The sequence below is a fragment of the Vicia villosa genome, linkage group LG2 (genome assembly GCF_029867415.1).
Source record: "Vicia villosa cultivar HV-30 ecotype Madison, WI linkage group LG2, Vvil1.0, whole genome shotgun sequence".
Lineage (NCBI taxonomy): Eukaryota > Viridiplantae > Streptophyta > Magnoliopsida > Fabales > Fabaceae > Vicia > Vicia villosa.
Window position 1 is genome coordinate 81,548,564 of NC_081181.1, and position 16,246 is coordinate 81,564,809.

Genomic DNA, 16,246 nt, shown 5'->3' on the forward strand with positions numbered 1-16,246 from the left:
TCTTACTGGGTTGAGATAAACTCGTTTCATTAATCAAATCAGACTTTGAGGTCCAAAACTAGAACAAGAGGAATATTCATTAGGAGGTTATGCAACCAACAAACTTTAGCTGGCCATTGTCAAAGGCTGCCACATCCGAAAAATTTAGAGCAATCTCACCCAAGAAGGATCGTTCATGAAGGCACATCGAACAATTGTTAACGGGTCTCAAAATCATTTAAGCCTTAAGCGACTCATGCTTTAGGGGTTGTATACATGTGTACCTTTTTGGATTCTTGATATACCTTAAGAAAACACTTCGCTCTTACATGGTTCATGATTGTGGCGTTGTGTACATGATCGATTTTGTATGTCATGTTAACTTTAGCGAACTAGGTTCATCCCCGACCCAATGAAGATCACCCTAATTGATGACTTGTAAATAAGAACAAGGCCGAGTTGAAACTACTAATGGACTAGGTTGGTCATACCAACCCAAGGCTAACACGAGACAATATTTGATTGAGATACGATGGAGGGTGTATTTATGGTTGGTTGAGAATATTATGGCCTGGAATTTAGGAAATAAAAATTTATTCTCAATTACCATTAAGAGATCATATAAATTAGAGACAATCACATTAAATTTCCTCTGATAGGATTTACGTTTAGGATGGGTCCAAACTTCTATATAAGGAGATGAGCGCTATGAGAAAAGATATACATAAATTACATAATACATAATTCACAAATCGTGCGAGCTTCATTGATCCTACACTAGTTGAGTAACAATGGTGTACCTTTAAAAATACAATAACAAAGGAAAATAAGTTATTGTTTTAGCAAAAAAAAATCCCATCATGATTTCTTACATGGCTATATCAGTATTATTATCGATAAGCAACACATCCACATTACATTTGATCTTACCAAAAGGAGGTGTTCTAAACTGAAACCAAATATTGATGGAGATCAAATGGAACAAAGTTTTGATGCGGTGGAGTGAGCTTCTAGTACGACGAAGCAGGGGTGTACCTGTATGGTTGGCACTTTAACGCTATTGCGAAGAATCTTTCAAATTTCTCCATTGCCATTGGTAGAAGAATGTGGTAGCACATTGATATATTTGCATTCGCATTAATATTATCCTATTATTTTAAGTTTGACTTTTCCAATATTTTCGATGTGAATGAAGTAAACTATAATCAACGGGTTAGAACAATCATGTTGCTAATCGACAACAAGGGAAAGTTTTTTTAACATGAGCAATAGCAAAACAAGCCTTTATAAACCATCCTTAAAAAATGGAATTATAAAAAATCCATGATTATTGTTTGATTAGTAGCCATTATGGAAATCAGTATAGGCCGACCCAATATGTTCTTATCTTATAGAGTGGAAGTATGGATAGCTGTCAAGAAAACATACTTCAATGCTCTAAATTCCTCCCACATTTTTGGAGTTAAGCCAAGGTTGTGGAATGTAAAACAAGGTGACAAATATGTCACAACTTATTACAATCAAAATGTCATATTCCTTAATAGGCACAAGAATGTCCATATCTTTATGTTCTTTGTCGGTCTAAATAAATATTTTGATGAATTACAATCCTGAATTTTGGGGAAGACGCCATTTTACGATTTGAGATTTTTTTATAAATAAGAATGTAACTCAATAACTCGTAACTCAATATATAAAGGCCTTACTCTAACTACTAGAAATTTCAACAAGGGAAATAAGCTAGACAAATCTTGGCGTGATCACTATAAATGTGCATGGTATACAAGGGAAACTTGTTGGAAACTTAATTGAAAGCCTCTAAATTGAAAGGAGAAAGATGATAATGAGGATCATGAGCTCCACGCTAGTAATTCCAATCAATGGGAAGAGTGATGATCCTTAAGTACATTTTCACCCACTTTATAAGAGATGTACAAAGTAATCATGGTCCTAGAATCATGAACTTCTTCATATCTAACACACACAAAAGTATATTTCTTAGTGTTAGTCCAAACCACAAATGGATAATAGATTCAGGTGCAACAAATCACATGACATGTGAATCTATTTTATTTTATTCATAGTGTGGGTAATCAAAAAATAAAAGTCCCAAGTGGCTCTTTTTCAAACAATGTAGCTAAATGTGTGGTTATGTTTTCTCTAATTCTGACTCTTAAAGATGTCCTACATGTTCCAAATATATTTTGTAGTTTGTCAGTAAATTAGCCCAAAACATTGTCAAAGTAATTTCTTTCGTACTCATTATGTTTTCTTTGGATTTGAACTCGAGACAGGAGATTTACAATGCTAAGAAGAGTGGAGGATTCTACCATTTTAACCTTGGTTCTAAATCACAATTACCTCATAAATAAATATGTTCTATTTTTGAGTTTTTTTTGGATAATGATGAAACGTTATGTCATGAAATTTATTTTTAAGTCGTCCTAATTTTTTTAATCTATAACACTTGTTTTATGAGTTATGTGGGATATTGGATCGAACTCTAGTATCGTCGAAGGGTAGCTTCTTGGTTCGACAGGATTAAGCATGAAGTCGAAGGTTGTTCACATGCTTTTGTCGAAGATGCTAGGGTTGTTAGCATGTAAAATTAGGTTTAGTGTTTAAACCCTAATTTGTTAAGTTAGCTTGTTTATTAAGTTGGCTTGTGTAACGGGCCTTGTGGAAAAAGCCCATTAGTTAGTATGTTAGGTTTTATTATAAATAGAATACTAGTCTCTCATCATTGCTAAGCTGCAAATCCTAATTTAGGGTGAGAGAGGTTATTTGTTATTCTTGTAAACTTGTAATCTTGTTTTAAGAGAAAGTAAAAGAATAGCAGTTATAACCAATTCTTGTGTTCTTCTTATATTCCCTAATTCCTATTATATTTTGTTCTTGACATCGTTTTTCACAACAAATTGGTGCGGTGAGCATGGAGAAGATGCCTTCAACAAAGTATGAGATTGAAAAGTTCACCGGAGTGAATGATTTCGGTCTGTGGCGCTTGAAGATGAAAGCCCTACTGGTTCAGAAGGGTTTCTTGGAAGCATTGAAGGGAGAGGCAGCCATGAATGTTGCATTAACGACAACGGAGAAGATAAATATGATCACCAAGTCATTAGCGAGTTGCAAGTTTTTCCACTGTGCAGTTGGTAAAGCTGCATGAAGAAAGCTAGTTTGTTCCCTTGATGTTGTAGAGTTAGGTCCAAGGTGGAGATTTGTGGGATATTGGATCGAACTCTAGTATGGTCGAAGGGTAGCTTCTTGGTTCGACAGGATTAAGCATGAAGTCGAAGGTTGTTCACATGCTTGTGTCGAAGATGCTAGGGTTGTTAGCATGATAAATTAGGTTTAGTGTTTAAACCCTAATTTGTTAAGTTAGCTTATTTATTAAGTTGGCTTGTGTAATGGGCCTTGTGGAAAAAGTCCATTAGTTAGTATGTTAGGTTTTATTATAAATAGCATACTAGTCTCTCATTATTGCTAAGCTGCAAATCCTAATTTAGGGTGAGAGAGGTTATTTGTTATTCTTGTAAAATTGTAATCTTGTTTTAAGAGAAAGTAAAAAAATAGCAGTTATAACCAATTCTTGTGTGGATTTGCAAAACATCGTCACTCTCATTTTCCAATACTTCTTTTATAAATCATCAAAATATTTTTCTATCATAGTGATGTTTGAGTTCATAACTCCAAGAGCACACACTCTCTCAAAATATACTTTATTACATTCATAAATGATGAATCAACAGTGTGTTATGTGTAGTTGTTAATGTATTATTTTATATGCTTATAGCATAATTTCAAGAATTTCATTCTTTGCATCTAATCCGCATATACTAATATGAATCATACTAAGTATAGAATTATATACCTTCGATGCGTGAATTCGCGAAGGTGCTAGCTTCCAATGGAGACCTTCGAGAATGTCAAGCAGCGTTGCTCTAGTGTTTGTCCATAAGCAACAATCAGATCACCATGAATGCTAGTATCGAAGGAGGGAACAATTTTCTCTTCTTACTTTTGTGGCTAGGGAGAACTGAAAGATACGAGGAAGAGAATGCAAGAAATGATTGAATTAATGATTATTTTCACGTAACCTCTATCCTATATAGATTTAAATGGAAGATGATTAATTAAACCCATAATGTCGTATATTATGTGACTTAATCATCCCTTTTAGTATAAGTTATTTTCCAATCCATAACCACCCAATCTTTTTCAATTTATAACCTCCCAATTGAATCCTTGTGTTACTATTTGTGTGACCTCATAAGACCCAATAATATTAATAATTGGTTCAATCTCTTGGTCTAATAAAACATAATTGACTTCTAGCAAAGCATTATGATCACCTAATATTATTGAGTATTCTATCTCCATAAATTGTCCAATTATCTTTAGATTATTACACTTGATCGAAGGACAAACTCCTCCAGTTAAAATGTAAGTAATATGTTTGTAAGACTATATATTACTTTTTTTAAATGGTGCAAAATCAGTTTCAGACCAATATTCAAGTTTTAGAAGTGATAATGACAAATAATATTTTAACACTAATTTAAGTGATTTTTTACTTCATAACGTAATTATACATCAAATTTCATGTCCTAATACTCTTCAATAAAATGGAGTTGCAGAAAGATAAAATATACACCTTTTAGAAGTAGCTCGAGATTTACTTTTTCACAAAGAAAACACCTAACCATTTTCCATTCTTAATTGTTTCATATTTAATCAATAAAATTCCTTCCAAAGTTTTAAAATTTCAAACTCCAGTTCATACTTTGAAAGAAAGTTTTCCAAGTAAACATATTTTTAGTGATTTGGCTATAAAAGTATTTCTTTGTACAACCTTTGTTTAAGAACGCAAAAATATTGAAAAACATGAACCTCGTGCTATATAATGTGTTTTTGTTGGAACAAAAACAATATTTGTCACTAGGGATGTAACATTCTTTGAAAATAAATATTTTTTATGACACTTTTCTTCGGTGGGATGGGGGACTTAATAGAAGAAGCAATCTCTCAAAGTTTGGTTTAAGAATTTCATTCATCTATGAAATACTACGGGCGCACTCAAGGCCAAGCTAACCAGTCCTGGTTCACAAAATCCTTTCACAATGAAAAAATATTTATACTCATAGTTTGAAATAAAAGATTTAAGATTCGTGAGATACTTCTTGGATATAAAGGTTGCAAGATCAAAAAAGGATTTGTACTGTCACAACAAAAATATATCCTAGAGCTTTTGAAAGAAACAAGGATGAGAGGTTGTCGGCAATATATATTCACATGGGCCTTAAGCAAAACTTTGGGAAGAAAAGTGATTATCTTCTTAGCTAGTGTAGTAAGTAAGTGTATGCATTCTCTTTTTGAGGAACATCTGGAGAGAGTTTACATAATCTTGATATTTGATAGAAAATTCAGGAAGAGATGGATTTTTTAAAAAGAAAACTAGTGAAATGATGTCTATTTATTCACTAATGTTGTCTGAGGAGACTCGGTCACAAATAAAAGATCCTCCCCTGGGTATTGTAGCTATGTGAGTGGTAACCTTGTGATTTGGAGGAGCAGAAAATAAGTAGTGCAAAAGTTAATTTTAGCGTCATGACTCAAGAAATTAAGGTATTATTATGTGTGTGGTAACGAAATTAAGGTATTATTATGTGTGTGGTAACCTTGTGACTTGGAGCAACAAAAAATAACAAGTGGTGCAAAAGTTAAGTTTAGAGTCATGATTCAAGGTATTAGGTATTATAGGTATGTGTGAGGTAACCTTGTGACTTATAGGAGAGAAAAATAAGAAGTGATGACAAAAAGTGGTGCAAAAGTTAAGTTTAGAGTCATTATTCAAAGTATTACTTTGTGAACGACAATGGATATGAAGAATCCTTGAAGAACTCAAGATGAAAAGCAAACAACCTTTAAAACTACACTATGATAATAAAAACAACAATCAATATAACTTATAATCCGGTCCAACGTGATAGAAATAAATTAATATAGTTTATAATTTAGTTCAACATTATAGAAGTAAGTGTATTAAGATGCGAGGATACTTCTTAAAAAACTAGATGTTGGGTTCATATGTCTCTTTAAATAACTTATAATCAACATAATGCATATTTTAACTAAGAGTTTGGCTAGTCGATCTTTGAACATCTAATAAATAATTATTCCCTCCATCCTAAACTATTAGACGTTTTAGACTTTTCACATAACTTAAGAAACATAATTACTATTGTATGAAAAAAGGCAATGTTTTAAAAATCGAACTGGTCATCAAACCAGTGAGGATACTGGGTCACTAGTTCATTGGTTGAGCCACTGAGTCATTGGTCGAACCGCATGACTAAATCGAATTAAACCGGATAACTCGGTTGAATAAACCAGTCTCTATTACAATATTATATATTTATTAAATCGGTCGAACCAGATGACTCTGTATCTAAAAAATATCACAACATCTACAAAATTTTAAAATTTCAAAATATCATTATTTCACATGTTTATTCTTTACATTTAAATTCTAAATATAATCATCACTCACAACAAACTAATACAAAATATAAATTTAAATAAATTTTAAACTAGACTTAATTGCAAACTGGAGAAAAATTGTTTTAAATAAGGTTTGAATAAAGTATAATTATATTTTTATTTTATTTTTAAAAAATCATGAAAACGGCGTCGTTTTGTGTGAAAAACAAGAGCATATATTTGAATCGCCGGTTTTCTAAAACCGCCGGTTTACCGATTTTTTTCTAGTTTTGACCGATTTTTATTGGCTCTCGCCGATTTAATAACATACATGGTCCATCAATCAGATCAGACCGGTGACTCCTCCGATTTTCGACCTGACCGGCTGGTTCGGTCCGATTTTTAAAACATTAAAAAAAGAAATTATATATGATTTTACTATATTGACTTTTATTAATTATATTGGAAAGAGAAATTAAAAGAAGTAGAAAAAATGTTACTAATATTATATTAAAATTATAAAATGATTTATAATTTAGGATATTTTTTTTTGCAAAATGTCTTATAATTTAGATTATAATTTAGATCAGAAAGAGTAATAAATAGATGCCAAAAAATTCCACCATAATCACCAAGAAATTGTTCTAAAAGCATTTTGATTAAGGAATTTTTTAAAAAGGGAGAGAGGGATATTTTCAAAGATATGCTTCTTTTTCTTTTTCCTTATTATTATTATTATTATTATTATTATTATTATTATTATTATTATTATTATTATAAAAATGCTTTTTTCTACTGTATTATATTATGTATACTTATCACTTATGATTTTTTTTCTTAAATTCTATTCATTTTTAATTCTCATACTATTACTAATCTATAATTTTAACTAGTAATAAGACCATAAGTTACATAATTTAAAAATTTCAAAAATAGGAAGATCCATCGAAAATGACAAGACAAAAACTGCAGTTGTATTAAAATTATTTTATAATAAAGTTAATATATACTATATAGAGACAGAAGAAACAATTCAAATTTGAAAATGTATTTCAGTTAATAGTTAAACAGTACTACTATACAATTATGATATAGATATCTGAACCATCAAACAAAAACCTAGAATATGGCCTCTTTCATCTGAGTCAATTCCGGTAGGCTCCTCCTAAATTTTCAAATTTAAAATAACCTACAGCTTCCGCTACGGCGTCACTGACACTTTCCCCTTAACGTTACGTAACAATACACATTACCACCCACGTGCACACAATGGTGGGTCCGCCTCACTCTTTTGCCACGTCATCATTCACTAGCCTCCGTAACCTCACTCGTTTCAACTCCCCAACAACCTCCCTCGAATCGGGTCTATCATCTTTATCCGACGCAACACACCGGAACGCCAACTCCGCCACAGCCGCCACCGCGTCCAGCGCCTCACCGTCATTCCCCAAATCAAGAACCGGGTCAAGTACTTCCCTCAACTGACCCGTATGAATCCTCGAAACAACCATATCGGCAAGCGCCATCTCACGTTTATCCCTACAATAATCCACAGCTTTAAGCCCCGAAATCAGTTCAAGCAACACAACACCAAAACTGTACACGTCACTCTTTTCCGTCAACCGGAACGACCGGTGATAATCCGGATCTAAATACCCCGGTGTACCTTGAGGACCGGTCCAAACGTACCCTCCAGACGACGTCGTTTGACTCGTTTCTTGCAGAATCAACAACCTCGATAACCCGAAATCACCGACTTTAATCCTCATATCCTTTTCCACGAAGATATTTGACGATGTTATATCTCTGTGAACTATCGGTGGCTTAACTGCAAAATGAAGATACTCCATCGCTAACGCCGTTTGTATAGCAATATCAAGTCTCGTTTGCCACGTCAGCTTGTAACCGTTTCGTTTACTCCTTGAACCGTGAATGTGCTCTGCTAGGGTTCCGTTTGGAACGTAATCGTAAACGAGAATCAAGCCTCGTGGATCGTTACAGTAACCGTGAAGTTTAACGAGATTTGGATGGTTGATTGAAGAGAGGATGATAATCTCGTTGCAGAATGATTTTGATGAGAACGCGGAAGTGTGATTTTGATTTTGACGGTGGAGGTGTTTCACGGCGGCGAGTTTTCCGTCTCGGAGTTTGCCGAGGTAAACCGAACCAAATCCACCGTCGCCGAGTTTTCGATTTGGATCGAAGTTGTTAGTGGAGGTGTTTAGTTCGTCGTAGGTGAAAACCGGTGGGAAGAGATTCGCGGAGTGGTGGTTGTGGAGGAAGACGGTGGTTGGATCTTCTTCAAGTTTTGCTCGAGAGTTTAAGCTTCTGGATCGGAGAATTGAAATTGTAACTGTGATGAAAAGAAGCAACGAAGTGAAAGCGATGATAACCGCGAAAACAGCGATTTTGTTAAGCTTCATTTTGTGAATCCACGGCGGGGAAAGAGTTTCTATGGAATGGAAACAGATGAAGTGTTTGCTCGGGTCTGAGGAATTGTAACCGCAGAAGCCTTTTTTGTTGATGCATTCTGTGCAATTTGTGAAGTAAGAGTCTTGTGTTAATGCTTCATCCCATTGAAGTTCGATACCGAGAGTGAGTATCTCGTTGAGGTAACTAAGAACATCGCTTTGGCAACTGGGTTCAGAATCTGAAACAGAGTGATGCATAGATCTGCAGTCAGTGAAGATTTCTGTTGGGTTTTTGATGATTTTGCATTGCCATGGGCAGTGAGTGCAATTGGGAAGTGTTGGAGGGGGGCAAGGTTGGAGAAAAGAGAGGCGTGAGCATAGTTCATCTGAGAGAGTGAATGGGGAGTTTGAGAGGTTGATGGGTTTATTAGGGATTGAAGATGAGGATGGAGATGGGCAAGTGTTATTGTTTTGAGGGTTGTGAGGGGAGAGGGTGATTGAGGAAGTGTTGGATTTGTAAGATAGGAGGGAGAAAGAGAGGTTGTTGATGGAAATGAAAGAGTGAGGAGATGAGCAGTTTAGTTGAAAAGAAGGGTGGCCACAACCTGGTGAGGTTGAGAATGGGAAAGGTGGGGTGGAGGAGAACGGTGGACAAGGGTGTGTTTTTGTTGAGTTTGGGTTAATATTGGAAGAACATGTTAATGTTGAGGTGGGGAAGTGTACAAAGAACAAGACGAGAAGAATGGTTAAGGGAAACATGGTAATGGAAGAAGATTGAAAGTGTGGTTTGTACTTTGTAGAGTCATTAATGAGAAGTGTTTTGGGTTTGGAGTTAGATGGGATCTGAAGGAAGGTGAGTGGGATGGTGTGAGTATGAGAACGAGAGCTACTGCAGCTACTAGTGACTAGAGAGGTTTTTGAAGTTGGGGAAAGAAAGAGTGAAAAGTGAAAGAGAGCGAAAAAAGAGGGGCACGTGCAAGGAGGGAACATAGAAAAGACAAACACTCCGAAAAATTGCGCAGAGGTTTCCCAAATATACAGATTTATTAAAAGTGTAGAGGCAATATTACTAGAAGTGCTTGTTCCAATTCATTAATTATAATAACTCAGTTCTATACTGAATAGCAGATATAGGGTCTATGCTGATGGGGTAAATCCAACAAGACAAACTAAAACTAGGAGAATACGTGGGGTTTTTTTATATCTAAATTAGCCCTTGATTTTGAAATGTTGTTTTTTAAAATATCCTATTTTTAAATATACTCCCTGAAATTTTTAGTCGGAATATCTCTCTCAATGTTAGTCGAGATTGTGAGATCGGTGAAGCAGAAATATTCTTAAATAGTAAGGAGTTGAGTTGTTGCTCGGATGCCATAGTCGTGCAAGGATGTCTGGTGCTCAGAGTCGTGCATGCCTAGCTCGACCCTTGGTAGAAGCTAGATAGTCAAATTGGTAGCCCAACGTAACGGTTAAGAGCAATCTTAAAATCGCACAAAGGTTACGAAAGTGATGGTGGAGTCATTATAGACAAGGGCGGACTAACCTTGAGGTTGGGTGTAGCTTTAGAAACACCAGATTTTTTTATATTATATATATAATATTTAATTGTATTACAATTAAGTTAATTTATCCCGTTTCTGTATCTTGGGTTACCAATCGGTGCAAACCCAAAGCGTATGGAAACTTGGTCACATGTGTTAAAAACAGTGAAATCAAGGCTATCTGGCTGGAAGAACAAACATCTCTCCATTGGAGGTCGAATAGTAATGCTAAAATCAGTTCTATATGCGATTCCGGTGTACTACCTTTCCTTCTTCAAGGCTCCGGCAGGTATTATCCTTAAACTTGAATCTATATTCAAACAGTTTTTGTGGGGGGTGGAGAGAATGAGAGGAAAATCAATTGGGTCAAGTGGGATAAGGTTTGTAGGCCAATCGAAGAAGGGGGGTTGGGAATTAGAAAGTTAGGACTGTTTAATTCGGCTTTATTGGCAAAATGGAAATGGAAGATTAGAGTAGAAAAAAAAAGGGATTTGGTTTTCGGCATTAGTAAATAGATACGGGTTGAATTCGGAGGGGGGCTTGGGCTTGGGGGCAAGTGGAAGCTCAAGTTGGTGGAGAGACTTGTGTTCTTTGGACTTAGGGGGTATGGAAGACAGAGGTGAGTATAATGTAAAGGATGTGTACAAGAATATAGCTCCCTCAGGTAACGATGAGGCTAGGAATCCATGGTCAAAAATCTGGCACAAAGCTATTCCATCAAAGGTTTCTTATTTGGTGTGGAGACTGGTACAGAATAAAATCGCAACAATTGACAACATAGCCAAAAGGGGCATAGGGTTACAGGGGCAGGTCGACTGTGTAGGAGGCAGCGGCAACGAGGAATCGGTATCACATCTATTCTTCGAATGTAAGTGTTTTGCAGGTGTTTGGAGCAGCATTTGCAGGTGGCTGGGAGTTACGTCAGCGCTGCATAATGAAGGCTGGCAGCACATGAACCAGTTCGAAAATCTACTATGTGGCAGAAAATCGACGGCTCTATAGCTTCGCGTGCTGTGGTGCGCTTGTATATGGTGCATTTGGAAGGCTAGGAACAACAAAATATTCCGAAATGAAGATATTCATATCAGCAAGGCGATAGAGGAAGCAAAAATGTGTTCTTGGAAATGGCTTAAGTTAAAATCAAAATTGATTATGGATGATTTTGCAATGTGGTGCCTAAATCCGAAGGCGTGTCTCGGACTAGAGACAGACAGATCAAATGGTGTGTCGGATCAACGACAATGAGGGATTCGGGCGATGACAGGGCTGAATTCGCATCAAAGGGTCTTAGGCAGGGGCATACACTGATGATCTTCGATTGTCTGGTTTTTTAAGCAAATTCGTAATGGTGTGCGGGTCGGCTAGAGGCAAAGTAACGGTTCTGTTTTGAGCAATGCTTTCTGGCTGAGTAGCGTGTCGTTATATGCAGCTTCTGTTTGTTAATTTCTTCAGGGCACAATTTACATTATATTGAGGCTGTGTGAGTCTGTTATGGTGGTATTGGTGTGCAGTCTCGCTTTTCTTTTGCTTTTCTTATCTGTATTTTATTGCATTTGTTGCTGAACTCTTGTAACATACTATTGGCACCTCTTGTGCTGTTTGGTATATATTCTTTTGGCTGTTTCAAAAAAAAATTAAAAAAATACCACCAACACACCAACGGACTTTTCTCTCTCTTTTGATATCTCTTCTCATTTTTCTTTAATATATATATATATATATATATATATATATATATATATATATATATATATATATATATATATATATATATCACATCATAACTTCTTTTTCTCTTCTTCTCAAATCTGACCACCTCTCATATTTGTCTCTTGTTTTTTTTTTTGTAAGCAAGATATATTAAGAGGAGAACTAAGGGTTCTCAAAACCTGTTACACAAGAACGAGTTGAAAAACCCGACAAGAGATATTACAGACCAATTGAACCTACGAAAGAAAATACACCGGATCTTTACAAAAATCGTAGAAGTTGCAATTGGGATGAGTAATCTCTCCACAAAAAGACCACCTCCAAATCATCATCTTGATATTCCAAACCAAATTTGGCACATTCCAATCATCCCTCCGAAAAATAATACCATTCCTAACTAACCAAATGCTTCATGTTAAAGCCAACCAAATGCAACTAAGCCTACCCTCCTTCATTTTCATGCTTTTGCAGAATCTATACCAAAGCATGAAACTCCCTTTAGGGTCCTCCTCTGTTACATCCGACAAACCAATCCACTCCGCTATTTTCCTCCAAATTAACTTCACGATAGAACACTTGAAAAAGATATGTTCTAAAAGAGATACCTCTCTTAAGAAGAAGCTCCTTCGTAGGTAAACTATTGATCAAAATTCTCAAACTAAAAACTTTGATCTTGAACGGAGTATCCGACCTCCAAATAAGAGAATAAACTCCATCATACTTCTCAATCGGACCACATGGAATCAAAAAACCTGCATAAAAATGATAGCAAGATTTAACAGAATACATGTTATCCTTCTCCGCATCCCACCTAACGACATCGGTATCTCCCGATTCCCTCAATTCAGCACCGCGAAGGACCCGGAACAGCCCATCAATGCTGCCGGAAACCGCACTGTCCAGCACAGCGACATCCTCCTGCACCTGATTACGAGCAGAGCGTAATCTCGCTGTGGCTGAATCGACAGAAACAGAAAAGGACCGCCCCCTGCCCAGCTCAGAAACAACCCCTGAAAACTGACTGTGAACAACCCTAGAAGGTAAACCACAATCCCCCCATTTCCAATGACCATCAATCCATCCCCCCATACAAGCCACCGATACATTCTTAAGACTAGAGAACAAGAAAAGAGAAAGAAAAATATCCTTCAACGGTAAATCAAGGACCCACTTGGAATGCCAAAAAGAAGTATTGTAGCCGTTTCCAACCAAAAAGGAGCAGTTATTCGCAATGGCGTCTTTAAAAGAATTTTTCCCAAGAGACAAGATATCTTTCCACCATGTAGAACAAGAGGAACCGACGGTAATACCATCTCCTCCCTTCGATACTTGAAGACGAATGTCACCATATCTAGCGCAGAGAAGGTTATGCCAAATAGAATCTGATTCATGAAGAATCCTCCACCTCCATTTATTTAAAAGAGCAAAATTAAAATCATCCGTCCTCTTAAATCCCACACCTCCTTTGTCGAACGGGAGACATAATTTTTTCCATCCCACCTAATGAATCTTTCTATTAGTCTCCGAGACTCCCCACAAAAATTCCCGCAAAATTAAGGAACCTATTCTTCCAACTCGAGAGACGTTTCTTCATCTTATCCAATAGCGGTTTCCAAGTCGAGATTCTCCTAGGATTAGATCTAACTATTATGCCAAGAAAAGGAAAAACCTTACCTTCCACCTTACAAGATAAAAGAGACGACGCCGCTTCCATCAAGTTGTTACCAATATTGATGCCGATCAATTTGCTTTTACGATAATTAATGCCAAGACCGGAAACCAACTCAAACGCCTTCAACACGGTCTTAAAAGCCCAAATTTGATTCCAATTGCCCTCCCCTACCAACAAAGTGTCTTCCGCAAATTGAAGGATGTCCACCGAGCATTTACCGTTGATGATAAAGCCTTCATAATCCCCTAAAGACGTAGCTTTCTTCACTAGGGCCGTGAGACCTTCCGCCACAAGAACGAAAAGGAAAGGAGATAACAAATCTCCTTGTCTCAATCCTTTCTCAACCACAAACTCCTTAGTTGGACTCCCGTTAACTTGAACCGACATTTTACTTTGGAAAATCAAAAGCTCCATCCATCTCATCCATTTTGTCCCAAACCCCATCTCCTTCAACAAGAATCTAAGAAAATCCCAATTCACTTTGTCGTAAGCCTTCTCAAAGTCGACCTTAAAAAGAAAACAACTTTTCTCTTCTTTTTGAGCGTAATCAACAACTTCGTTAGCAATCAAAACTCCATCAAGAAGTTGCCTTCCCGGAACGAAAGCACTTTGATTAGGAGAAATAATAGAATCCAAGACACACTTCAATCTTCCCGCCAATAATTTGGATACCGCTTTGTACAAACAACCAATTAAGAAAATTGGTCTATAATCATCCAAGCTAAGAGGGTTATGAGTTTTTGGAATTAACGACAAGAAAGAAGATGTGACCGCCTTAGAGAGAACCCCACCGGAATGAAAACCCTTGAAAAAACGATAGAAATCATCTTTAAGAATATCCTAACATTTCCTTATGAATAAAAAAGAGAAACCATCCGGATCCGGACATTTATCTCCCCCACATCCCCAAATGGCGTCCTTGATCTTGTTTTCCTCAAAAGGGGCTTCTAACGACAAATAATCCTCCGCTCTTATCCTCTTGAAAGAAATTCCTTCCAAACTAGGCCGAGACCTCTCCGATTCCACGAATTTGCTAGAAAAGTGAGAGAAAACCTCATCCTTAACCTCCATAACCGAGTACTTCAAGCCACTCGAAGAAATAATAGGGCCGATGTGATTATACCTCCTCCTTTCCTTTATGACTTTGTGAAAAAATCTACGATTGGAATCTCCGCCGTTAAGCCATGCAAGTCTTGATTTTTGAATAATCATGTTCTCTTTGATTCTCAGGTTCAACCAAAAACGACTACACACCTCTTTCCTAACTTTAACGATATCATCCCTCCCCTCGGCCTTCTCCTCCTATAGTAAAGAGTCCCACCTATTCAAATCCGTCACCTCCTCCTCAATCTCCAAATCTATCTTCCCGAACACCTCTTCGTTCCACCATTTGAGTCTCCCTTTGAGAATACGAAACTTTTCTTTGAGAACAAAATCACTTCTCCCTTCGACAATTGCCTCTTTCCAAGATTTTTCAACAAAGGGTAAGAAAGAATTGAGATTGAACCATTCATTATTGACTTTGAACTGTTTTGGAACCCAAACAACGTTATCCTTAACTATCCAAGCAGAGCAATGATCTGAAACGTCCCTCTCCCCTATACTTTGGCCCACAATACCCCACTTGTTAACAGTAAAATCCGAAATGAGGAAACGGTCAAGCCTACTCATCGACAAGCCATCCCCACTATACCACGAGAAACATTTTCCTTTGCAAGGCACATCCACTAAGTTGCAATTATTGATAAAATCCCCGAAAGCTTTCATCTCATTGGCATTTTCGTTCACCGAACTCCCAATCCTTTCCCTACTATTCTTTATGGCATTAAAGTCACCACACAAAATCCATTCACCATCCACATATTCACTTTTAAGATCGAAAAGAGTTCTCCAAAGAGTCACCTTCCTTTGAAGCTCACAAGGAGAGTAAATATTGATCACATAATATACATCACCCTGCCACAAAGCTTTTATCCCTAGAAACCCTATACCAGAAAAACTGTTAATAACAGTAACCGAATCTCCCTTCCATAACGTTAACAGACCTCCAGACCTCCCTATCGAGTTGGAATAAGAGTATTCTATGGAATCCTTCCTCCAAAAGCTTTTGGCAATGGCTTCCTCCATACGACATATCTTAGTTTCTTGTATGACAAAAATATCATCCATACCTCTAGAAATGATAGAACTAATCCTCCTTCTCTTTACCAAACTCCCTCCCCCTCTCACATTCAAAGATCCGATAATCATTGAAGTGTGTTGTGTTTCCCCGAAGAAACCTCAATACTATTTTTGGAAACATTCCCCTCTGCCACAACCGGATGCACCACTCCAAGCGACCTAACTGCTGCCTTCAAAAGGTTCCCACTGATGTCCTTCAAATAATCCCATCTCCTAACATTATTCCTGTAAATCACGGAAGTATCAGATTGCTCCCATGATAAATGGCATTT

At 36.8% G+C, this 16,246-nt stretch overlaps 2 protein-coding genes across 2 annotated transcripts; both read right to left on the minus strand.

The window, feature by feature from the left end:
- Positions 1–7,436: 7,436 nt before the first annotated feature.
- On the minus strand, positions 7,437–9,897 carry LOC131651591 (LEAF RUST 10 DISEASE-RESISTANCE LOCUS RECEPTOR-LIKE PROTEIN KINASE-like 1.5). The gene has a single exon (XM_058921252.1). It carries the CDS (start codon positions 9,858–9,860, stop codon positions 7,743–7,745), a length of 2,118 nt encoding a protein of 705 aa, XP_058777235.1. The 5' UTR covers positions 9,861–9,897; the 3' UTR covers positions 7,437–7,742.
- A 5,198-nt stretch (positions 9,898–15,095) lies between these two features.
- Positions 15,096–16,043, minus strand: LOC131649456 (uncharacterized). Its single transcript, XM_058919217.1, has one exon. The coding sequence runs from the start codon at positions 16,041–16,043 to the stop codon at positions 15,096–15,098; it is 948 nt and encodes a 315-aa protein (XP_058775200.1).
- Positions 16,044–16,246: the final 203 nt, after the last annotated feature.

What these genes read in the sequence shown, in the direction of transcription:
- LOC131649456 (XM_058919217.1), bottom strand. Translation starts at nt 16,043, where the DNA reads ATGATTATCGGATCTTTGAATGTGAGAGGGGGAGGGAGTTTGGTAAAG.
- LOC131651591 (XM_058921252.1), bottom strand. Translation starts at nt 9,860, where the DNA reads ATGTTCCCTCCTTGCACGTGCCCCTCTTTTTTCGCTCTCTTTCACTTT.